This window comes from Cryptomeria japonica, chromosome 4 (assembly GCF_030272615.1).
Source record: "Cryptomeria japonica chromosome 4, Sugi_1.0, whole genome shotgun sequence".
Lineage (NCBI taxonomy): Eukaryota > Viridiplantae > Streptophyta > Pinopsida > Cupressales > Cupressaceae > Cryptomeria > Cryptomeria japonica.
In genome coordinates, this window is record NC_081408.1 from 226,513,238 (window position 1) to 226,540,977 (window position 27,740).

The 27,740-nt window shown below is 35.4% G+C and overlaps 1 protein-coding gene across 2 annotated transcripts in view; it reads left to right on the forward strand.

Moving 5' to 3' along the window:
* LOC131027243 (DExH-box ATP-dependent RNA helicase DExH17) overlaps positions 1-27,740 on the forward strand; it is a 290,481-nt gene that overhangs the window by 120,741 nt on the left and 142,000 nt on the right. For both annotated transcript variants that reach the window (XM_057957261.2, XM_057957262.2), the window contains 2 exons: positions 9,801-9,837; positions 11,942-11,988. In XM_057957261.2, the coding sequence (XP_057813244.2) occupies positions 9,801-9,837; positions 11,942-11,988 (84 nt within the window). The remainder of the gene's footprint in view (positions 1-9,800; positions 9,838-11,941; positions 11,989-27,740) is intronic.

Here is a 27,740-nt window from a genome sequence, read left to right on the forward strand (position 1 = left end):
GCGTGTTATTTGTGAATCAACATTATCAGTAGGTGTCCGCACAGGACAAGCTACATTTGAATATCTTGTTTCAATTTCTTCAACGTACTATGAGAAACTTACCCCTTACATGCAGGACTTATTTGGAATCACAGCAAAAGCAGTTAAAACAGATGAAGAGCTTGTTGCTCTTTAGGCTATAGAGTTTTGATGTACTATTTGTGATGAAGAATTTAGGAAGAATATGGAGGGGACTTTAGTGGAGATTCTGAGATTTCTCATTTCCATCTATAAACAAGTATTTGCCTGTAGAAGTGCAACAGTCCATGAGGAAGCAATGTCGACCATAGGGGCTCTTGTTTATGCTACTAGTGGTGAATTTACTAAGTACATACCAGAGTTCTATAAGTCATGTTTTGCAGGTGATCTTTTGAGATAAAGAAAGGACAAACCAAGAAGCATAAGAGATTTCATTCAAGGGAGAAAGAACTTGATGCTTGCAGTCATAGGACTGAGTTGATGGCAGTAAGTATTCATCGAAGAAGAAGAACCCATACAGTTTGTCCTTGCGATCTGGTTCTTCGAAGAGGAGGTCAGATGGTTGATCTCAGATTCAGAGGGAGTCTAACATTTCATCAGAAGCAACATTAGACAAAGAGGTCAGAAGGTTGATATCAAGCTCAGAGGGAGCCACACCATCATGAAGATATGCTTAATTCATCCTTCTCTGTGAGAGAGAAGTTTGAGGAGCAAGTCCTTGCTTAATGCATTCTTCTCTGTGAGAGAGAAGTTTGAGGAGCAAGCCCTTGTTAATACACTCTTCTTTGTGAGGGAGAAGTTTGAGGAGAAGGCCCATGTTCCACCTTCTGGGAATAGCCATGATGAATGTTAGCATGTTGGGTACCGTGATGAATCGTGTTCCACCCTCTAGGAGTAGCCATGGTGGATGTCATTTCATAACTATATTATTAACAAGGATTCCTCCCTAGTTAAGAGGGAGTGTTGATGTTGTAGTGGCCACCCTTGTAAAGAGACAAATGGTGTCATTGAGGACCGACCCCTTGTGAAAGGGTGCCTCCCTCATATATATAGAAGATGCAAACTCATTCTCTGATCCATTCAATTTATGTGAAGAGCAGTTTATATATTAGTTAGAGCAGATCGATCCTGTGAAGAAGGCCAATCAGATTTGTTCTTGTGAAATTTGCTTCAAGGAGTGAAGCAACATATATTGGGCCCGTATCTTGCATTATTGCTAGACATATTTGATATATAAAGAAGAAATTTTTATGCTGGGTGTTTCTCCCTCGAGTAGGAGGGTTTTCCCTTGGAGATCAAACTGCAGATATTCTAGCCAAACCTCTTTCAGAGTGAAGGTTGATCACTTCAGAAAAGGTTTAGGTATGATATAAAGGTAATTTGCTTTGTAATCCATATTTGCATGTTTAATGTGTAAACTTCTTTGTCATGACAGGACATTTTTGGATTTTATCCCTTGGGTTAATATCTAGGAGGTAACGATCTCTCAAGATAGTGAACACTTGTATGGGGACATTATAAGGTGACGATCTTATAATGTCCAAACCAGTTATCATGTTGGATCTCTGGTATGTCATGGATGTGCCATGATTGTGTTGTGATATTACATTTGAAATAGAATGCTAGTGCACTTATCACAACTTGGATATGTTGAAAATTTAATTATTTTCATATGATTATCCTTAAGTATTGCGTGTGTAGGCAATACTGATATCACGTGCTTAGGTGATATCATGTCATTACAATATGACTAACCCCTTGTATCACATGTTTAGGTGATATTTCATATTTGTATGGTATAATCCTATGTAGAGTAAGATTATGAAACCTCATAAGGAATCCTGACTATCATAAGAAACGAGATGATAGATATGGTAACTTTATCTTCCTTAGCTAAGAGGGAGTGTTGATAATATATATAGTGTCGATAGTAATCCTACAAGCCGACTAACTGAAACCAAATATGTAAATAGCCTATCGGCCTTACATATTTGGTAAACTGATTATTTACTATCACCATGCTTTATACATTATTCGTTCAATCCTTATATGCATGATTAATAAGCAAAGTAATATTATTTAAATCGGTATGGGTATAACCGATTGGGCCTTGATTAAATATCTTTGTTAGCATTGTCCAAACGATCTTATAATGCCCAAACCAGTTATCATGGTGGATCTCTGGTGGATCATGAATGAAGCCATGATTGTGTTGTGGTAAAACATTCATATGAAGTGTTAATGCACATACCACAACTTGGATAAGATGAGAATTTAAATCTTTCTCTAATGATTATGCTTAAGTATTGCGTGTTTAGGCAATACTGATATCACATGCTTGGGTGATATCCTGTCAAATGCAAGATTGACATAATGAACTCTAGTATCACGTGTATAGGTGATACATCATACCAAATGTTTAAGTGGTGTGATTCCCATGAATGACTAAAAGAATAACTATCAATTAGATTATGATGCTTGAATATATTGTTTACATTCATCTTACCTAGCTAAGAGGGAGTGTTAATGCATAATAGCTTCGGTAAGATAAATGATTGAATGAGAGATAAATGAAGTCTCTCATTCAATCATTTATCATATCGATAACTATGATAAAACCATCAAGTAATTGAATCATCCTTGATAGTCATTATATATTTGTATATGATCAAACTATTGATTAAACCATACTTTGCATCTTCCTCATGTTCATCTATTTAATGAATCTTATATCTAGATGAATATTGATCTAATATAATGATGACTCCGATTAATATATTATTATCGGATTGCATTAGACCGGGTTGCATATTATATCGGGGTGCATATAGTATATGTATCGAATGCATAGTTATCGGTGTGTTAGTCTACACCGATAGTTATCGGTTGTCAAGGCTAACACACCAATAACTATCGGCTGTTAGCATTGACAGCCACCGATATACTATCGGGTGGCAGCGCTTGGTAAATACCGATTAATCATCGGTTATACTCCACACCGATTAACATCTACGTAACATGCAGTTTATTAGTATTAACAATAAGACACGATCAAGTAATGTCTTGATCGGTCATGACCAATCAAGGCATTGCTTGACGGTGCCTTGTTTGTCATATACTTATAGCAAGTGGCATTCGTGAGATAGGACATAGAAAATATAAAATGCTCCTCTCACCTACCACAAATAAGAAGATATTCAGATATATACGTTAAGGTAATCATAGAATTAGATAAAAGAATATAACTTGCATATTGAATGTAAATTGGACATCTTTTACAAAATGTTTGATCAGAATTATGATATTACTTCATCATAATGTTGATATATTGATATTATCTACAGATTGATCTGTATGTATCGGGTGTTATAAAGTGGATTGGATATTGAACTGTATATGTATCGGTTGATTTCCTTAAGAGTTCTGATCTGAGTTTGTTGTGATTCAGTTTTGTTCCAACTGACTATTGCCACCTGTACAAAGTACAAACCTCCTCATTATTGTGGTCGGCACTAAAGAGAAGGTTGAATCTATATCTTTCAGTGTACACAGGAATGTTGGTTTTTAATTAAGGCATTTGTTATAACTGCAACCAACTGTACAGGTATAACTGCATAAGCAGTTAAGTAGTTTCAAACTACCTTCTAAGTATCCAATTGATGGCTATCTGTATTTAAAGAGGACAAAGGATCGGTGGAATGGTAATGAGTGTGTGTGTGTCATTGATAAAAAATATCAAAGCCTAATGCAAAGTAAGGTGTTGTAATAAGATTGCAGATATGAACTATGAAGCATGTTAGAGTTTTCTCATGTATAGTCCATTGCCATTGTAAAATCTGAGAGGAACATTGAGTGATATTGTAAGATCTGAGAATGTCATTGTAATATCTGAAAGTGAGTTTATGCTGTCTGATTTTTGAACAGCCATCAAGTTGATTGAAATGTATTGTATTACATCTGCAAGTTAGAGATGTCTGAATAAGCAAAGAATTTTGCAAAAGAAGGTTGTAACATCTAGAAGGTTGGTGCCTCAAGAATGTTGTGTTGGTGCCCTTAAAGCATTGTACACTCTATTTCTTGGTGAGGTTGGATTAGGACAGTAGATCCTAGCAGCATTTCTCACAGTGGTTTTTCACCCATTCTGGGTTTTCCACATACTTCATGTGTTATTCCTTCTATGTGTGGTCGCATTACTTTTAATTCAGTTTTTATACTTATCAGTTTATCAAAGTTTTTAAGGATCTGAAATTTATATCTTCTACTGATTCACCCCCCCTCTCAATAGAAGAATTGTGTTCTACATAGGTCTCCCCTTGCTGAGAAATCTCTAAGAATTTCATTGATTTGCAGTTTTGGGAGTGAAATTATTGGAAACCTTCATTCTGCAATAACTCCTTAAGTTCTTCTCCAAATATCCTCAAATTCATACTATAGCAACTTCAATGTGGCCATGAAAAGCCCTTTAAAAATTAGGATAAAATCACCAAAATGAGAGAGATATGCAGTTCACAATTCGCCTTCCATAATAAAAAAAATCTGCCTTTTTTTTTTGCTCTCTTGGTGCCAAGATCATGCTTTGATACCACTTGTAATGAAACAAATTGTACAATAGAGGAACAATGTTGCAAATACTTGATAATACTTGAGAATAATAAGCCACCTTGAGAGAGATAATCCTCCCGAAGTATTTAAAAAGAACACAATTGGCAATATGATGATAATAAACTAACCACTAGTTTCTATGTATACCATGCTTATGCCTTGGATGTCACCCATGTTGACTTAGATATCTAAATATAAAATCTAAGATGACCTAAATTTCTAAACAAAAATATTCTAATTATCATATAACTTAATTAAGAGTTAAGATAGTCACACATTGACTACTCATAACCCCATACATGCTATATGATTAAGGCTGTAGTAGCAACCCAATGACAGAAATTAGACCTTCAATTATATGGAAGCCATCAAAATATTCCTCAAATTTCAGGTATAAAGAAGATCTACAAAGATTTATCAAATATCACATCCAAAGAACAATCTCTAAACCTATCCTAAAGAAAATGGTTGCTCTTGATGGAAATCTCCTCCAAAATTAGCTTTACCATGGAGGAAAAGGAGGATATGCTCGAGGTTCTCAAAGAATGGGCATCGATTTGTTGATTCATAGGAGTTTTTCTCAGCCCAAAAATCCTAATGGCTTTGGTCTAAGCTAACTCAAAATTCTTTGGCTTAGTAAAACTACTCCTAATACCAAAAGGGGCATTTTTTGGTGGTCCGCACTTCCAAGGAGGAAAAGAGCATGATATTCCAATGCCGTCCTTGGTTCCTAAGGAAGGAGAGCCTATTTATGAAGCATTAATCCCTAGTCATCAATTCAATAGATGAATTTCCTATCTTTGTATCTATATGATTTAGATTCCCTCTACTTTCTAGTAAATACTAGCAAGAAATTGCTCTAAGATAAGAGGAAGTATAGGAGAATACATCTTTGCGTCAAAAATTCCTTTGAATCCGTGGGTGCCATACTATACTAGAATATGTCTTAGCATGGATATGGAAAAGCCCTTGCCTTACCATACTATATTACAAGTAGGAGGAACTAATGGGAACAACATATATATTATGAAAATGTCTTCCCCTTTAGATGCTATATTTGCAAGGAACTCAGTACTTGAGAAGGATTTGCAATTATCTAGGACAAACCAAACCCACATCAACAAATCTGGAGGAAATGATGTCATCAAAACTCTAGAAAACCCACCTTAGGAAGAACTGAACTACCCAAAGAAACCTTAGCTAAACCACCAACAACTACAACAGAGAAAGCAAGCAACAGAGCAGATATTTCAGAAACCTTACACTAGAAAGAACAATGAAATAGATTCTCAAGAGGGACATTATAAATGATTTGGATTCTGTCTTGGAATATAAGGAGTGTTGAAATATAGGTAGGTCGTATCCCTTGATTGTGCCGACCTAGCTTGGTAAATGTTTGATAGGCCTACTTATGTGATTATATTATGTAGCTTGTGAATGTTAAAGGGCGGGCCCTATTTGGGCGCTCAACTTGTGTAACTTGTAATTGGGTCTGGCCCTAAATGGGCATTGTAACTTGTGATTCATGCTGGGCCCTAAATGGCTGATATAACGTAATTTGTTGATGTGATAGGGCTGACCCTATAATGTGTAACTTGTAATTATTATGGGTCAAACCCTATTTTGTGCGCCAACTCTAGATGCCTTATAAACTTACTGTAAAGACTGACCTAAGTCAAATAAGATGTAAAATCTCATATATATTCAAGGCAATTTAAGCATCAACACAACATATACACACTTAGCAAATTACCTCTGCAAGGTTAGCGAACTTCTATTGTATGTGATTTGCAATTTCCTTCATTGATCAACATCCATGATCAACAAATCTGGAGTTGCACTCTAGGGTAGTGAATGCTTATCAGTCAACAATTTGTCTACTAGGCTGGGCGAAGATCTTCTGGGCTGTTGAATTTGCCTTAGGTCTGTTGGAGCGTGTCAAGGCTGTCTAAGTTTGACAACGATTTGCACATCACCTTGACTTCCAGATTAAGATAATTTTTGCTATAGTTGATTTATGCCCTAGAAGGGTAAACTTGTAATCTGCTTAATCAAATCAAATCTGAGACTATTGTTGTTGGGTTTTTCTTCCAAGAGGGAGGTTTTCCCAAGGTATCACTGTGTTATGTGTGCATTTGTGTTTTCTTGTTCTTTACTGTCAATCTGATTGCTAAGTTTAACATAAAACTAACATGGCATCAGAGCGGGTTCCTTCTATAAAGTCTAACAGCTTGAAGGTAGATCCTGTATCCTTTTCTTGCAAACAGAGAAATCAGAGCAGGTAGCACAGAGAAGTGTTGAAGAAGACTAGCATGAATGCAATTCTATCAGGCTTATCGCTCTACTCATACAGACTTGGAAATGATTCACAACTATTGATTGCTAATGTCATGCAGTGTCCAGACTTCAAACCGAATCAACATGCTCCTATGGCGAGGGTATTTATGAAGTGCTTATCGATGAGAATGGATTCTGAGTGATGGCGAGGGCCGAAGGCCACACAGCCATCATCAGATGATTCAGTGTGATCTAAGTGGATGGTTATGTTGAAAACTAACTTATAAGAGAAGTATTTTTTGAGTTTTTCATGTTGTTATCAATTCATTGGATAGTGAATCATGTATGATAGTCTTGAACTATTAGCAACCTCTCTTAAATGCTTTTAGGACGGACTAAGGAGCATAAAGATGATGATTGTATTCAAGAGAGGAAGGTTTTGATACATCCTGTGAGGAAGCATCACAGGATGAAGACTAAGAGACATAGCTTAGTTGGTGATACTACGATCAGGTTCAGCTTCAGAGGGAGCTTGTTGTATTCAACTTCAGAGGGAGCTTGTTTGTTGTTTCAGCTTCAGAGGAAGCCATATCCTTGGTTAAGGCAATCTTCCGGGAGAAGATTGACGTGAAAGCCCTCAGTTAAGGCATTCTTCTCTGGGAGAAGTTTGAGGTTAGAGCCCTCGTTCCACCCTCTGCAAGTAGGCATGGAGGACCCACCCTCTGCAGAGTGCAAGGTGGGACCAGCCTCTGCGGAGCGCGAGGTGGTAGTTTCTTTGAGGTGTAAGACCTCTTCCATGCTCTGCGGGAAATGCAAGGTGGATCCATCCTCTGCGGGTGTGCATGATGGGTATCATGAAAGAGTTCATGATGTATATTGAATTCATCCTCTACGGGCATGCATGGTGAATATCATGGAAGGAATCCATGATGCATCTTGAACCATCCTTTGTGGGAATGCATGATGGATATCATGGAAAGAGTCCATGACGCATGGTCATGATGTAACTTGATTATTCAAGGGATCTTCCCTAGCTAAGAGGGAGTGTTGAATATAGCTAGGTCGTATCCCTTGATTGGGCCGAACTAGCTTGGTAAATGTTTGATGGGCCTACTTATGCGATTATATTATGTAGCTTGTGAATGTTAAAGGGCAGGCCCTATTTGGACGCTCAACTTGTGTAACTTGTAATTGGGTCTGGCCCTAAATGGGCATTGTAACTTGTGATACATGCTGGGCCCTAAATGGGTGATATAATGTAACTTGTTGATGTGATAGGGCTGACCCTATAATGTGTGACTTGCAATTATTATGGGTCAAACTCTATTTTGTGCGCCAACTTTAAATGCCTTATAAATTTATTGTAAAGGTTGACCTAAGTCAAATAAGATGTAAAAGCTCATATATATTCAAGGCAATGCAAGTATCAACACAACATATACACACTTAGCGAATTACCTTTGCAAGGTTAGCGAACTTCTATTGTATGTGATCTGCAATTTCCTTCATTGATCAACATCCGTGATTAGCAAATCTGGAGCTGCACTCTAGGGCAGTGAATGCTTATCAGTCAGCAATTTGTATACTAGGCTGGGCAAAGATCATCTGGGCTGCCGAATTTGCCTTAGGTCTGCTGGAGCATGTCAAGGCTGCCCAAAGGCTGTCTAAGTTTGACAGCGATCTGCACATCACCCTGACTTCCAGATTAAGATAAGTTTTTCTATAGTTGATGTATGCCCTAGAAGGGTAAACTTGTAATCTGCTTAATCAAATCAGATCTGAGATTGTTGTTGCTGGGGTTTTCCTCCAAGAGGGAGGTTTTCCCAGGGTATCACTGTGTTATGTGTGCATTTGTGTTTTCTTGTTCTTTACTGTCAATCTGATTGCTAAGTTTAACATAAAACTAACAAGGAGGATTGGAGCCATTAACAAACTCTAGCTGCTAAGAAGCTTAACTATAATTAGTATAATTACATAAATCTTGCTTTAGGAATTGACTGAAACTACCAATCCAAATAAGTTGAAATGGTCAGGCAATAGGGCAAGCATTTTCTGTGAAAACATCAATTTGGTCATCCTTTGGATCCACTAAGGTATGTACATGCCATCTTAATTTAATTTGGGGAACTGCCACTTCCTTCTTTGAAATAAATTTGGCTACAATTACATTATAGCCAATGTGTATACCCCACCAAAAGGAAACCAGACAATAGCATACATAGAGCCTAATAAATTGGGCACAAAAGCTGCAAAGGCTTTAATACACTCATATTTAGTGGCAAAAATAAAGAGGCAAGCGCTTCAATGGCAGAACAGCTGAAGCACTTCTGGATTTTTCCCCCTTGTGCTTTGACGTTTCTAATAATTTAGTAACTTAAATTTAAATGATAATTAGGTATTTTTTGTTTGCAATTGACATGGTCAATTTTTTTTATGATATAAATATAAATTTCTTTATTTCATCCTGTCTAAAAGCAATATATAAATATGGAAGCATCTTTTTCCTACAGCTCATACAGTAGGCAATAACATCTTTTCCCATCTTTTTCGATAATCTATTTGGTTAGCTAAAAGTAATTAAGAAAATTCTCAATGCGCCATGACTCATGAGAAAATGTAAGAAGATTTTTATCTCGAAAGAACCAAACATGCTTATTTCTTTTGGATGGATGGAATACACTTTGAGTGAGGTCTTACATTTTCAATTCTAAGAAGGTTTTGATTGGTCACTTCCATATTTATATTGTATTTTACAGTTTAAATGTATGATGATATTTTTTTTGATAGGAAATTGTTGATTTTGTACTAATATAAATTAAATGTATGATGATATTACTTTACCTCATTTATATGTATATCTTCATGATATTGTAGTTCATACATTTTTTACAACCTTTTTGCAGCGGAATGGCTTATGGTCCCCAGCCAAGGAGTTAAAAGGTTAGAATGGTTTTCCAAGTACACTCCAAGTATGTTTATTTTACTAGTCCTCAGAACTTGAAAGCATTTATTATAATTTCTAATAGCCCATAAGTTGTGAAGAGTATAATACAAAAATATAAATTACTAGAAGAGCCAGATGGTAGTTGGACATTGCACATTATAAAACTATGGACAAAGGTGTGAACTAAAAAGTAGCTTGAGAAAGCCCCAAAACCAAATGACCCAAAGTGAAATAATTTAATCCTCTTAAATCACTGTTCTTTATCATGGGATATGAGAGTACTCCAATTGATAGAAATACTAAGGCAAGCCAATATCAACTGAAGAGTTGACATAATAGAAGCAGATTATCTTGAAGCTGAGAGACAAACTTTAGTTTAAAAACTTGGGTGAAATGAATATCTCTGACTCTTTGAATGTCAAGTGCACGATGTGATTTGAAACCAGAATATCCAGTTGTCTTAGAGTTATGTACTGCTCTTTTGGGCTACTGATATAGGTCCACATTGGACAGTATCTAGTAAAATTTTCCCTTCTTCAAAGGGAATCTCTCTTTCCAAAATGAAAACCATCCACTTGAGAGGTTGCTTTGTGTAGAAAGTAAAGTTGTAGAAGTTATCATCAGAGTTATGTAACAAGTTATTTAGGATGCATTCTCCATCAAAGTCACTGCGCTGTGATTAGTTAATACCATATTTCTACGAGATATGACACTAGTATAATCCTTATCACATGGCTTTTCAGTTTCTACAACAGGTTTTCATATGTTTAACATAAAAACTTGAGATTATATTTAATCCAGAAAGAATGCACTTATCTTGAAATTGGAGATTGATGTGCCAAAATTATATTTTAAAAACTGCATGTTCTTTCCAATAAGTACTTTCATATTGAGGATTGCCATGTACATATATAATATGCATATTAACTTTAATTGTCAATATTTTAGCTGCAGCGCAAGTCCCTTCCCCGATTGGATGATTGGTATTGCCAAATTGGTTAAAACAGTGGCTGGACAGAATTGGATGGATTTGATGAATAAGTTGTGAAATCCTTTGCCAATTTATGATGTGGAAAAAGCCTAGAAGGCAATCACTATCTATGTTGATCAATGCAAGGCCATCTTAGAAACCTTTCATGTTATTTCCCTGTTTGATCTCTCTTCCTATCCCATCCCATTTCTAAGTTTTCCAAGGGCTGCCAAAGGCTTTTTGACAGCACCTAGAATGATTTGCTTTACCTGTGATATAAGCTATTTGACATAAAAATAAAAGATGTATTTGGATTATATGCTGGAACCTTACTTTTGAGTTTGTAAATATTCAAGAGCAAAAGTAATCAAGATTATGACACTACATTGGCTGCAATAGACCAATACATACAAGTCGAAACATTCTTACGAAGTCATGCAAATGCCACTTGCCTATGGGCAAGCCCAAAATGTAGGAGGGACTTTGTTTTGAGAACCTACCAGAGAGGCATATGGAAGGTTGAACTGTATCTTAAGATTATGGATATAATCCTCTATATTAAAACATGTCCTTTTCTAAACAAAATGCTACCAAGTCCACTTCACGTGGTACATAAAATTTATCAGTTATTTAATGATAAAGGACTACAGAAAGGTATATTAACTAAAGTAAGTGCATCTGTATTTCCACCTCAGGTGTTGCTGTTTACTTACATTTGATCTTAATCCTGGAAAAGCTGGTAACTGGATCATATAAAGAATCCTAGCTACTTCATTGTGAAACTCATCATTTGCAGTTAATCCCCAAACAGACTATAAAATATCAGAAAATCATGCCTTTGTGTTTTAATGATCAAAGAAAAGTTTAGCCTTGTGTTATGTTGCTGGAGACTTCTTAACATTGTCTTGGAGAATGTCACAAATGTATCACTTCCTCCAACAAAGGCCTTCCTGGATCTCATCAACAATCCAATCAGGCTTTCACCTAATATCATCTTTGAGAAAGAATCTTAAGTAATTTTTTCATATTACTAGATAGACATCAAAACAATCTCTGTGTTTTTATCACATTACATTGCATAATTTGACTATTACTACTGTTTTCCTAATAATTCATCTTTGAAGCAACAGATTTGGAGAAGAAATGAGACCTGTAAAGTTGACCACTAAAGTTTTTGGTACGTAATCCTTTACTCTTTAATATTTAGCCATACTGTTTTCTTGTGATGCAATTTATAGTACTTTTTAAACAGTTTCATTGATGGGTTTAGCTTGCTAACAGAGAGCTTATGTCTTAATAATATTTTTTTTTAATTAATGTTTAACCTTTTAATCATTAGATTCTTCTTTTTTAGTTATTGAAAAAAGTTCATAAATATAAAATTACACCAAGATTGATGTGAGATGGCCTAAACTTAAAAGAAAGGTCAGATACCGACTATTAATGATGATGTCCTTGAAGGTTGATTCTGTAGAACATGAACCAAAAACAGATGCAACTAAGTCAATCCAACCTCAATAATATATCTTGTATTGCTTGGGGATTGTAATTGGTGATTAAATAATGATTCTGACATGATTATGACTGTATTGTGGCAAACTTTGTCCAGGTATATTATTCATTAGGACTACAAGAGGATGGCTTTATGTTATCATGAGAGACATCTGCTACAGAGCATCTGCAATATTCGATTTTCACTAATAGCAGGACTGACTTAGCTGGGAATGGTGTTTTTAGTCGCTGTGTGAAACAATACTCAGGTCCATAATCACTAGAGAATGCCAAAATTGTGCATTAAGATTCTCTCCATAACAAATTATGTAGAGGCTCATCTGTAGGCTGTTAGACCTTTGTATAACCAAAAAATGGCTGGTAACAAACTTTGTGATAGAAGTGAGGTGTTACTATGATTCTCCATTGACTTATAAAACATTAATATTAAATGTTAACGTTTTATTCCTAGATCAGTATTTCTTATTATTTCTTCCCATTTATAACTGGATATTGTTCCCAAATCCTATTTTTTACAGGGATTGTGAGCTGTAAAATCATCCAACTACCGCTGATACTCTGCAAATGCAAGATTGGGCCAATCTATGTTAAGACTTTGTCGGTTAACAGTTTTGTTCCTTTGAAAAATTATAAAACGAGACTCTTTTACCTAAGGATGAAACCAAATCGTTAATCAACAGTTTGGTAAACTATAAGTTAGTTTCCCTCTGAATTTTTATAAAGGTACAGCTCCCTTTGTATGATCAATATTTTGATTTTTGAAAATTTAAATGGGGATATACTTTTAACCGGAAACCAGTAAAGGTATTTAACATTCGGATATCACCATGTAACAAATGCAGAATATAAAAGTTTAAATAAAAGTATCAGTTTCAAGACTTTAACTTTGGGCTCACAGGCTGCTCAACTTTTTAGAGATAATCCATCATCAGCATCAAGACATAGATTGATAAACCAACACATGAACAGAAAAATGTAGGTTAGAATGTTTGCTGAATTTTCCAAGATAATGAAAACCACTAATGTGAACATTGACATTTCAAAAAACATGACATTCAAATTGCTCAAGCTCATAGACTTAAAATAAAACATAAACATTCAACTTCAATGTACAGACAAAGAAATCTCAGAAGCATGGCCAAAATTTCATTGATCTTCAAATTTGACCGTGTCTCACTTTTATACGAAAGTATAATGGGGATAAAAAACTAGGACCTTCCCAAAGTCCTTAAAACATATATTTGTAGTGTCCATAATTGTAACTGTCAAAGTTTGTTGAAATTGATTCCTTTTAAAGAATCATCTAAAAATAACATTTAAAGAGTCTTTAAAAACATTAAAAGTCCATGACATAATATAAATAAAATATGAGGGCGGTATTAAGGTTGAGGTGGTGCCTTTGCCTGACCTGCGCTAGCATCTCCTTGTTGAGTTGGCTATTGTTGTACTTGTTTGGCTTTATAATCTTGAAGTTCCTTTAGAACGACTGGGATCTCTTGCTCATGTGGAATGAAAACATTCCATGTTCCTAATCCCCATAAGGCTCTATTAGACCTGACAACTTCATTTTTCGTGGAAAAGGCTCTTGCATGGTTGGCACACCAGCTCAAAGAGGAGTCAATCCTATTTAACCTGTTTTTCTTCTTTTTGATATGTTTTTTAGGACACATCAAACATAGAATAAAATACCAAGTATTCTATCCTCTCTTGAACAAAGAAACCTCATATGCTAAAGAATATGATCAGATAAGGCAACTCCAAGGTTTACAATGCGAACAATCGACTTAATATTCTGGATAGACTCAATGTATATGATCGTAATGTCCCCATTTTTGAGGCAGAATAATTAATTAATTAAGTTGTCCCAATTAATGATATTTCTTAAGGATAGCTTAATTGATTATTTTAATTAAAAGTATTAAGTTAATTATTTATAAAGTTATCAAATAAATAAAAATTAAAATGTAACTTTATATTTAATAAATTTAATAAAGTGACTTAAATTCATATTATATCATAAAAGTAACTTAAGTGAAATAATATTATTTCTAGAAGCTTCTTGAAGGTGGATTGAAAATGTTTAAATATAAGGGTCAGCTAGACATTTGATCATTGAAGATTTGATATTTGATTTGGAGTTCTTGTATGGAGAAGGAACCAGTTTGGGTTTCTGCCATTATTGAGTCTTTGGGAACGAAAACTCCCATTGATTACGCAATTTTGAGGCTATGAAACTATCAGTTGAATTATTGCCAAAGGGTGGGCTTCATTCAGAGCTCCAATTTGTGTTACATTGGAGGTCTTACAGATTTTTCAATAAAGCTTATTTTCAGCCATTGAAGGAGTTTCAATTGGCATATTCATACTCAGATTTTGGTTCGTTTTGGCATCTCCTTGCATCTGAATTTTGTGGGCATTGGCTCAAACTCTTCGTAGCTGCATGGAGATCATTTTAGGAACAAATTGAGGGAGTTTCAAGGCTGCATTTATTAATTCATCAGGGCACCATTGGCAGGACATATTTATTCATATCTTCATATTGAGGCATCCAGTGGTTGTGAGTATTGGTTCATTCACTTCGTGTTGCCCAGACAATCATTTCCATCACACTTTTGGGACGAAAGACTACTGATTTTATTTTATTTTTCATGTTCAATCCAATGGGAGGGGGTGGCCTCTAGTAAGGGGGCGATTTTGCATCTAGAGGGCTTAGAAAAATCCGATAAAAATCAGTCTTCCTTGGGATAGCCTCCTCTTCAATTCAGCATCTATAAACCAGGTTTTTGAGCATTCATTGTTATTGAAGTAATTATTTTCTGAGGTACTGGTATTCAGAAAATTAGGGGCAGCCATTAGAGATTCAGTTACATCTTGTTATTACATCAATAATTGACATTGTTTATTCTAGAAAGTCTGAAATAGAATCTGAAATTTAGTTGCAGCAATAGTGCACTTCGGACTTCATTATTTCTGAAACATGTATGACAATCATTTGACAAAATGTCAACTTCAGAATTGATGCAATTTTTAGTTATTTTCCTTGAAGGTTAGCATGTTATATGTTTTCTGGATGCTTGCAAATCAGTTTATATAAGTTTCAGATTATATGTGACATGTTTGACAATATTTCTTGAATCAAAAACCAAAAACTGCATCAGAATCAATAACACACAGAATTATGCAAAGGCTGTCTAGTGTCAATAACACGCAGGGTTATGCAGTCTGAAACTTGGAACAGCAGATTGAAGGTTAAAAGACAACCGTTTGTCAATATTCCTTGCACATATCAGTCATATAACAGTATGGGATATTACAATGATGTGATAATGCTGGTAATCATAAAGGGACTTACGTTTTACTGGAACGTGGAACACTTAATTCACTTGGAAAAATAAAAAGACAAAAGATGAAAGGTTAAGGAAATCTAAGCTAACACCTAACAATGTAAGAAATGATTCTTGACTTGATGAAACCAAACCAAGATTTTCTTCGCAATGAGGAAACAACTGCACAAAATGGGTAAGTGAATGATTTTCATATCACCTATGCGCACCAACACCATGGACAATGAGCATAGAGCAATTTAAGTTAAGCTTTTAATGAAGTTCTATCTAACCAAGCATTGCAATTTGCAATCAACAAATTCCGAATGGTATGAACACATAGGCTTCACCATGAATCAACAATAAGATCTTCCCTTCAACTAAGTAACTTGATGTAAAGAAATCTAAACTTTGAGAAGTAGAAACCATGCAATATGTTGAGACAACACAAAATCCATCATATCTCAATGAGATCATATGTTTATTCCAACATAGACTTGGCAACAATCTCTACTCTGTAAATGTATATTCAATTTTCAATTTGAAGAACATGTTATATATATATGCAATGTAATTTATTATTATTTCTTCGTTGATTCACAATATAATATTTCTAATTTTGCTCTTCTGCAGATAGAGAGAGAACATTAATGAATTTCTATGCCTCTCCCACAATGTTCCATCGGTGTATATATACCGATGAAGGGGGACCGATCAAGAGATACCTTGATCAGTCATGTCCTTTGGACATGATCGACCAAGATATCCCTTGGTCGGTGCCTCTTCTTAACCGATCCTAATTGGTTTCATTTGCAAGATATCATTCGGTTGGTAATATAAACAATGTGCAATCATCGATGGTTAATAACCGATAATGAATCCGTGGCAATGCATAATGCAACCGATTGTAATTGGTAATAAACAAGTTTGTTATGACAGATAAACAAATGCATTAACCTGATTATAATCGATGATAAACAATTGTGTTAAGTCCGATAATTAAATGTGTTAATCTGATTATAATCGGTGGCAATCAAAATATGTTATAGCTCGATAATCATTTCTTTATGAAGCCCAATAATCATATGCAAATCTGGACTATCAAATGATAGCCCGATAATGGATCGGGGTTAGAACAAAAAAGCCCGATTCATTAGTGGTACTATTAGATGATAGTACGTACATAAATTAGTTTCATAAATGAAGGAAGTTATAACAAAATTAAGGAGAGCATTTATAAATATCAGATAAAGGAATAGTTAGAGATGTCTTATCTTGCCGAAGCTATTATGCATCAACACTCCCTCTTAGCTTGGGAAGATAAATATCAGATAAAGCATCCAGCATCACATTTCTCTTGATAACCAGAATTCCTTACATAGTTTATAATCTCAATCTCCAAGGGTTCACATCACCTAAACATATGACATGAAGTATCATCAAAGCATATGATGCAAGAAACCATATCACCTAAGCACGTGGCATGGAGTATCACCTAAACATGTGATACAAGAGATTCATCACCTTGTGATGACAAGATATCACCTAAACACGTGATATCAATATTGCCTAAACACGCAATACTTAAGGATAAACACATGAGAATAGTTAAATTCTCAACTTATCCAAGTTGTGGTGTGTGCACTAACATTTTATCCAAATGTTTTACCACAACACAATCATGGCACATCCATGGCATACCAGAGATCCAACATGATAACCTGTTTGAACATCATAAGATCGTCACCTTATAATCTCTACATACAAGTGTTCATTATCTGAGAGATCGTCACCTCTTAGACATGAACACAGGGGGTTAAACCCATAAAAGTCCTAACATGACAAAGAAGTTTACACATTAAACATCTTATTGATATGCAAGTACAGATTACGAAGCAAATTACCGTTCTATCATACCTAAACCTTTTCTGAAGTGATCTCTGGAAAGTGGTTTGGTCAAAATATCTGTTGTCTGATCTCCTGTACAAACATATTCCAATTCGATCACATTTTTGTCTACCATATTTCACACATAATGGTATGGAATCTCAATATGCTTGGACCTGTCATGGAACACTGGATTTACTGAAAGTTATATGCAACTCTGGTTGTCACAATGGATAACAGTAGGTTTCATAGGTTCACCAAACAATCTCACAAGCATCTTCCTAAGCCACACTGCCTCTCGGGCAGCCATGGAAGTTTCAATGTATTCGGCCTCAGTGGAACTCTGAGCTACAGAAGATTGCTTTTTGCTGATCCAAGATATCATGGTTGAACCTAAACTGAAGTAGCATCTTGAGGTGCTTTTCCTATCAGTCACACTTCCAGCCCAATCTGAATCTGTGAATCCATGTAGATTTAGATCAACTTTCTCATATTTGAGGCCAAGGTTTAAGGTGCCTTGTAAATATCTCATAATGTGTTTTACTGCAACCAGGTGTATCTCCTTTGGCTCACACATAAACTGACTCAAAGCATTAACTGCATAACAGATATCTGGTCTTGTGTTTACCAGATACATCAGAGACCCAATCATTTGCCTGTATTGAGTAGGATTAGTGGGTTGTTACTCTGCTGTTGCTTCCTTAAGTTTATGAAGATTGGTTTCCATTGGAGAGGTCATGGGTCTGTAGTTTAGCCTTCTAAATCTCTTCAAAATGTCCAAGGTATACTTGCCTTGGTTTAGTATAATGTTATCAGAATTCTGCCATACTTCGAAGCCTAGGAAGTAATGAAGGAGTCCCAATTCCTTCATATCAAATTATTTAGATAGATCTTTCTTGCATTGATCGATAAGGTGATCTTCTCCTGTGATTAATAGATCATCAACATATAAAATCAATATTAGCATATCACCTTTGTTTTGCTTGTAGTAGAGATTAGGATCTACATCATTCTTAGAGAAGCCTAGTTTTGAGAGATAAGTGTCAATTCTTTCATACGAGGCCCTGAGAGCCTGTTTAAGCTCATAGAGAGCTTTCTTGAGTCTACACACATGAGACTCTGCATCATGAATTTCAAACCCTTCAGGTTGCTCTAGGTATACTTCTTCTGAGATCTCACCATTAAGGAATGCTGTTTTAAAATCCATTTGATGTTCTTTCCATCCCTTTGCTGCTGCAATGGCTAGTACAACTCTTATTGAGGTATATCTGGCTATAGGTACAAATGTCTCTTCATAATCTATTCCTTCCTTTTGAGAGAACCTTCTAGCTACAAATCTAGCCTTATGTTTTTCAATACTGCCATCTGCAACATGTTTGATCTTAAAAAACCATTTAGAAGAAACAACAGATTTTCTAGTTGGCCTAGGAGCAATCTCCCAAACATCATTCTTCATTATGGATTGATACTCCTCAAACATAGCATCCTTCCATACTTGATGTATAAGTGCATCTGATACATTGTTGGGTTTAGTTTTCGAAAGATCATTCATAAGTGCAACATAGCTAGTGAATTTGTTAGGCCTTTTGCTTTCTCTGAAGGTTCCTGAAGGAGCAACAAACCTCTGAGCTTCTTCTACAGTTTTGGTGGCCCATAGTGGTCTTTTCTTGAGATTTTCTCTAGGTGGGTTTTGAGTTTCACCTTCAGTTTCCTCAAGATTCTCCCTCTGAAGCTCAGGAGCAGGATCTTCATCTATGTTAGGGGTAGGGATATAGGTTTCAGGTTCTATTGAGCTTTGGGCTCTTTTGAAGGCTGTCTTCTTCAAAGATTACATCCCTACTCAGTTCAATATTCCTTTGACCAAATATATAGATTCTGTAGGCCTTGGAGGTTTCACTATATCCTACAAGTATTCCCCTTTTTCTAGAAGGCTCTAGTTTTAGTCTTTTCTCTTTAGGTATATGAATATAGACAGGACACCCAAATACCCTAAGGTGGCTGATATCTGGCTTTATTTTAGTAAAGACTTCCTTAGGAGTTTTGTCTTCAAGGTGGGAGTGAGGACATCTATTTTGTATATATACAACAATGCTTGTTGCTTCTTCCCAAAGATTGGTATTTAGATTCTGATCAAGAATCATGGCTTTGGCAGCTTCTACAATTGTCCTATTTTTCCTTTCAGCTACCCCATTTTGTTGAGGGTTATAAGGTATTGTAAGCTCCCTCTTAATCCCAGTGTTTTTACAAAAATCTTTAAACAAATCTGAGGTGTATTCCCCCCCATTGTCAGTTCTTAAAGTTTTAATTTTGTTTTCTGAGTAGTTTTCTGTTAGTGATTTAAATTCTTTAAATCTATTGAGGATCTCTTCTGATTCTTTACACTTCAGAAAGTAGATCCAAGTTTTCCTAGAGTAGTCATTAACAAATATTACATAATACAAAAATCCCCCTAGAGAGGGTACGGACATAGGTCCACATACATCAGAATGAACTAACTCTAAAGCTTTGCTTGTTTTCCTAGTACTATTTTGGAAGGCACCCTTAGTATTTTTACCTAGGGCACATCCCTTGCATACCCTTGAATGATATTACTTTAACTTGGGCAGACCTGTGACAAGGTTTCCCATTGATGATAAAGCTCTAAAATTCAGATGGCCTAGTCTTCTATGCCAAACTTCATTAGCATCTGTGGCTTCATGGATTAGGGCTAGGTTGGGCTTTGTGCACAACTCATACGAATAGCCTTGTCTTTGACCAGTGGTTTTAGCTTTCTTGATAGAAGAATTCCTTGGCCAAGCCAACACTCTGTTGTCCATGAAGGTCACTATGTATCCATTATCCTCTAGTGCTGATATAGAGACTAGATTTCTCTTGATGTCAGGGACATATAGTACTCCTTTGAGTTGCAATGATATGCCTGTCTTCAGTTTGATGGTGCAGGTTCCAATTCCTCTGATTGGATGTGTGGAGTCATCTCCGATGGTCACCTCCTCATCATTCTCCTCTATCATGGAGTCTAGCACTTCTCTAAACCCTGTAATGTGTCTAGATGAGCCATTGTCGATCACCCATGAGTTAACCTTGTTTGAAGCTTGGTTTTTCAGTGCTGAGTAGAGTACATAATTCTCAGAATCATCTTCTCCTTTAGTTTTTCTTGCCTTGGCAAATGTAGCTTGTTGTTTGGCTCTTTCCGGACACTTAGCAACATAGTGTCCGAACTTATCACACTTGTAACATTGAATATGTGACAGATCCTTCTTTGAAGTGTTCTTGCCTTGACGACCTTTCCTCTTCCTAAACTGCTTCTTCTTGTTTTTCTTGTTAGAGTTTGTGTTTAGGACTTGCAGGTCTTCATCTATATTCTTTTTTTTTAATTCCTTTCTTATTCAACCTTGATTCCTTTTGGAGACAGTCATCTCTTAATCTTGCAAACTTTGGATATTTGGACCTTGCACTGATGCCTTGTACGAATGTGTCCCACACACTAGGTAACCCATCTAGAGCAATGAGTGTTAACTCTTTTCTTTGGATCTCGTATCCAAGGGTTGCTAGTTCATCTCTTAGGGTTGATATCTGCATGAAGTAAGCATTGACTGACTCCTCTTTGTTCATGGCTATATGATTGATCTCTCGTTTTAAGGCCAGAGTTAGACTTGCGTTTGATATCTCAAATGTGTTTTCAAGTGCTTTGAACATTTTATAGGCCGGCTCATGTTTCTTTATGATGGGCATTATGTTATTTCTCACCCCATCAACTATTATCTTAATAGCTTTTTCATTTCCCTCTGTCCATGCTGCTTTGTCAGGTTCATTCTCAGGTTGTGCATTTGCAGTTTGAACAAATGAATCCACTTTATTTTCTCTTAGGATCATTTTGATTCTGAATTTCCACGCTGAGAAGTTATCTCCTCCTTCAAGTCTATCCTCAAATCTGAAAGCGCTTGCCATTAGAGAAATGTGATGTTGGGTATAAGCTAGTTCTTAAATTTTCCACAAAATTGAATAGCCTCAGGTTCGATTAACTATAGCTCTGATACCATGTAAATGTATATTCAATTTTCAATTTGAAGAACATGTTATATATATATGCAATGTAATGTATTATTATTTCTTTGTTGATTCACAATATAATATTTCTGATTTTGCTTTGCTGCAGATGGAGAGAGAACATTAATGAATTTCTATGCCTCTCCCACAATGTTCCATCGGTGTATATATACCAATGAAGGGGGACCGATCAAGAGATACCTTATATCCCTTGGTCGGTGCCTCTTCTTAACCGATCCTAATCGGTTTCATTTGAAAGATATCATTCGGTTGGTAATATAAACAATGTGCAATCACCGATGGATAATAACCGATAATGAATCGGTGGCAATGCATGATGCAACCGATTGTAATCGGTAATAAACAAGTTTGTTATGACAGATAAACAAATGCATTAACCCGATTATAATCGATGATAAAGAATTGTGTTAAGTCCGATAACTAAATGTGTTAATCCGATTATAATTGGTGGCAATCAAAATATGTTATAGCCCGATAATGATATGCAAATCTGGAGTATCAAACGATAGCCCGATAATGGATCGGGGTTGGAACAAAAAACCCCGATTCATTATCGGTACTATCTGATGATAGTAAGTACATAAATTAGTTTCATAAATGAAGGAAGTTATAACAGAATTAAGGAGAGTATTTATAAATATCAGATAAAGGAATAGTTAGAGATGTCTTATCTTGCCGAAGCTATTATGCATCAACATACTCCTCGTACTACTATTCCATCTCCTAACTCTATTCTCTGACTATTAACTATTAACCTTTACAAATGAGAAGACTCAGCCTTATATAGAGCTCCTGATTACAAATGAATGGCCCATATTGATTACAAATCAACGATCGAGATAATTCAAGACAAACCCTAATTAGTGTTAGATACAACGAACACCTCATTGACCAATGAGAAAATTACAACATTTTGGACACATGTCCTTCAATTGAATTCAGACGAATGAGAAAATTACAACATTTTGGACACATGTCCTTCCTTTGAATTCAGACAAATGAGAAATAAGGTTACGTACATGGAACTTAGTGCCTTCCACATGTGCAGTTGTCCTCCTCGTAGGATGAGTTAGGTACATTGAACTTGGACATGTCAAGGTGGCATCTCTTGATACTCAACATTTCCAATTGCTTGATGTGATGATGATGGTTCATATTCCCAAATTGCATCATGATGATTATCAAGTCTCTAACTTTGCTTAACTCTTCTGAAACTATCACAATATCCTTGATCACATTTCACTTTCATGTTTGGATATTCTTCTTGTGTTGTCCCTATCTCATCTTTATCTTCATCATATCATAAATTTTCTTTTCCCTGGTGTAGTTCTTGAATGCGGAATATTGCACAATCACCGTATGTATGTGCATCTTGGTGTTCTTTTGAAAGGTGGAACATATCCTTGATGTCATTAATTTCCTTGTAGTAATGTCATCTCAATGATATCTTGAATGTCCCTGACTTTGACCTTGGGATCTTTCGAAAATCCAAGATTGTTTTAATTGTATCCCTCTTATGTTGATCTTTGAAGTTGTGATGATGTTTCTTCTTGACTTCATCATTGAGATGTGAACCTTGTCTTGAAGGTGTTGATCCTCCCTCTTGATGTCGAAAAATCCTTATCATAGCTGAGTCCTTCATCTTCCTTTGGCTTGAATGTGTAGATGTTGAAATCCTCCATGCGATTGAATTGTCATGTTCCCTTACCTCCTTGTGTCAAACCTGAAAAGAACACAATTTGAATTAAGAAGAATGAAATGAAACTCAACTTACACCTTCTTAATTCATTAATGAAAACAGCATTATTCACTTCATCAATCAAGTTCTCAAAACCTCCAAAAATCTGGAAATGAATTTTGAATGAGGATGTTCTTTACTCTCAATCAGATCAGATCTTAAAATTCACTGTGGAAAGATGACGGTGAAATTCACACCAACATGGCTGAGATTATCTTCAAAATAGGTCTGGTTCACTACCCTTCCTGGCTGGAAGTTAACTTACTCTTAGGTCTGATTGGAGAGATGAAAGAAGTCTGCAAAATTTGCACTTAGGGCTGTTCCTTGAATATTTGTTTGGATTATTAATGTTGAAATGAAAATTTGATCCTTGATTTATATGATTTCCCACCCCTTAATTTGTTCCAACCTCATTTGGCCGACTTGCTCAATTGACTATTTGAATATAAATTGTTTGAAAGCCCATTCAGGTCAGCTGCTTAAAGATCATGTGTTTGTGTTTCTCCTTAAGAGGCTGACTTAGGCATCTTCTTCTTGAGTGGTTTTTGGGAGGGTTTAAGGACTCCAACAAGCTGAAAGTAGTTTAAGTCATCCCAAGGATAATGCAATGGTGGGAATTTCATATTGTAATGGACAGAATTGAAGTCAGCCAAATCAGATTGATGAATCTTGCTCCAATTTGGCTTGATAAGCTTGTGAATTTTACCGTGTCTAATGGGAGTATAAATAGAAGATTGGTATTCATTATCCCCAACACACCTTTATTAGAAGTTTTTGTCATTGATGTCAAGTTCTCTTAAATCAGATGTATTTATTCTAGTGTAAGTTGTAGATATCCTGAAACTAAATCTTCGCAAATGATATGGTAATTTCCAGGCAGCAAGTTGTAACAACTTCTTGATCTTTTAAATGTTTTGTATGTAATGTCCCCACTTTGAAATAAAATTTAATGATAAATAATAATAATAAAATTAAATTTAAAATATAAATTTAATTTTATTATTATTATTTATCATTAAATTTTATTTTAAAGTGGGGACATTACAGAGTCTGATACCACTTGTAATGTCCTCTTTTGGGATTGCCCTAAATGTTGCCCTTGTAAATATCAAAGTCTGCTTATTTTCACCCTCATTGATTCTGATATTAAATATTGATCCACTGACTTTCTTATCTTCTTTGATCTTATGGACAATTTCTCCAATTCCCCCTTCTCAATTGAATTAATCTCTTCTTTATATCTTCATTTGTGGGAAGTCACACCTCTTCATAAGAAATGAGTCATCACTCTTCATTACTGCCCTTTGAGAATAATAAATTATTCTCCAAATTGATATCCATTGCATGTCCTCCTCGAATGAGACTTTCTCTTTTCATATCCTCCAATATGAGGGAGAGGTCACACCTCTTCATCATGTATGCCCTTTGGCAAAAGACACACCCTTTCACCATTAGCACCCTTTGAAAGAGTGCAACCCTTTGCCCTTTGAAAGGGACAGACTCTTTCACAATCAGATCTGCACTTCTGATTCCCATATTATCCCCCCTCAAAATGAGATTCTCTTCTCCCTTTTATATCTCATGTTTGAGGGAGTCGCAACTTTTCATCTCATGTCTTTTGACCTTTCATTAACTTAACTAAAATTAAATTATGTTTAATTATATTCTTTTATATTTTTAATTTAATTTAATTATTATTATTTATCATTAAATTGTATTTCAATGTGGGGACATTACATTGTAATAAGGTTGGTCCTGAAAAAAAATAATGTTATGAAGAGCAGGAAAGAAATATACAATGTAATTTTCATCTACATTTGAATACTTACAACAGTAATATTCAGATATTACCATGAAACTGAAATGATATGATCATGATAGTCTGAAGGGAATACTGTGTATGGATGGACAAACATGTATGATTTGTTGAGAGTCATCGTGTTTCGGAGACAAAGCATTATGAACCTTCATCGAGTATCTATATCAATCATTATTTCTGCAAATGAACAAATACAAGATACGATGCTGTTATTATTCCTAAGAGGTTAACCAAAACGGTTGGTTGGGGCCTGTTTGAATTTAGTTTGTAACTGACTACTTTTAGTTTGTAACTGCATAACCATTGTGTAACTATTTCCTAAAGTGACTGCCGACAGGAGACTTGTAAGAGATGATGCAAAGTAAATGAAAAGAACATTCATGTATGTATACACTATAAGATTATTAGAACTTCCTAACTGATGTGGAAGTTAATTAGTTCAAAGTGTCTTATCGATAGAGAAAAGGAATAATATATATGTGGAGTGTTTGTGTATGATAAGAGATGATGTCGTGAGCAATATCTGGATGTGTGTGTATCATTGATAAGGAGTGAAAAAGCCTCATTAAGTGTGAAGTTATTATAGATAAGAAGAATGACATGTCTAGAATATCTTAACTAAGGCTGAGAGAGAAGTATGCTTCTTTGATAAGAAGATCAGAGGCTCGATGAAAGATATATGACTATGTGTTGCTGTCATAAAGGAAAGCTCTATTAGTAGTGGAAGTGCTGTGATTATACATGTTATCACTTGGACCTGCACCCCTGTTTGCTAAGCTATCAACTCAGCAGGCCTGTGACACATGGGAACCCTCCTAGGCCTGTGGGTTGCCTAAAAAATGGAGTGAACCTCCAGAGTAAGCTGGTTCTTTTCAGATTCTGCACCTAAACTAACAATTTCTTCAGGGAAAAGAGTGAGGAGGAGATAATACAAAAACTAAAACCTGAAAATAAGGTGATTGCACCAGATGGTATTCTTTTTGGACTCTATCTAAGCATAAGACACACAGTACAGCAATGATAATGAACCCTTTTTCACACTGACCAACAACTCATAACCCTTGCATCAATGCTTCATAAACAGGCTGGATAATCACAGTCCTAAGAGGGAAAAAATCCTTTTTTCACAACCTAAGACCATTAATCATTAAAACACAGCTTATGACCTGCAAGTAGTACATGTATTTCTGCATAAGGCATCAAAAAGAGATGTAAATTTTAAGGGGGGCAAAAGCCAACCTTCAAAGAACTGACTAACCCTGAAGATGCAGTAACAAAGAAGGATGAGAAGTAGAGCAGCAAAACAAGCTATTATCCTTGCCAAACAGGTATCACCAAGCTTCATAAACCCTGAAAATGTGTTACAAAGACATCCATTCTTGCAGAGAGAACCAAAAAATTACAGTCTGCTCCCAGATGAATGAATCAGAACCCTTTGCAAAAAGGAAGGCTGGCAGTATATATGTCTTTTTTCAAACATATCAAGAAGACTCCACCTCCTCCTTTTTTGGTCGAGCAAACTCAAAAACCCTAACTTTTTAGCCTCAAAAATATCTCAAAAGGGATAAACTTGAGCCAAAAGGCTAAGTCATCCATTCTGCAAACATAAAACCTCATAAATGCAACATAGATGCTTCTGAAATGCCTCTGACAGGCCTGCAAGCCCTCATAAATGCAAGAATATCCCTCCTTCTGCCCAAAAAAAATATCTAATAAAGTGATTTTTTTTTTTTTAAAAAAAGGATTTATTACTATTTGGTCAAACATTCGTTTGATTTTATTTTTATTTATATTTAAAAGTTTTAATAATATAAAAGTAATAAAATTGTTTTATTTAAAGCGATAATAAATAAATCACTTAAATAATACAATTTTATTAATTTTATTTATTAAATAATAATAAAGTGTAATAAAAATTATATTTAATAAAAGTGTTTTATTAACACTTTACTAAATAAAAATTTTTATTATAATTTATTATTTTTTAAATATTAAATAATAATAATATTAAACAAATGTTTAATCAGAAAATAATAAATTTTTTTAATAAAAAGAAAACCTTTAAAAAGACATTTGTTAACAAGCATCGGGCGCATCTCTTGATTTTTTAAGTCATTTGGCATATGAAATATTAAAGGGGACAAAGTGATAGAAATCACTTAGGAAACAAGGAAAATACAAGGCTTTTACAAAATTTTTAAAGTGATTAACATCACTTGGAAGATATAAGCGAACCTGTCCACCATACATAGCGCGTGGCATATGAAGGAAAAAAAAATGATTTTTTAATGGAAACGTTTTTAGGGAAACATAACCCTAAAATCCTCATTCGCATCTTCACTTTTTGTCTTTCGAGCATTCTGGAAACCGCTCTGCACTGGGCGTTGCTTAGGGTTTGAAGGAAAAAGAGTTATGCATCTTTCATTTCTGGGCGCATCTCTTAGCGCTGGGCCCTCTTTTTCTGCCTGAGACCTGCTCTTCGACTGTATTTTCTGCTATTTTCGGGCTCATTTTTGAGAGCCGCTGGGGAAATCCGCTGCATTTTGGAGACTTTCTGGGTGTCTGGAGCTCGGCCTCCTTGC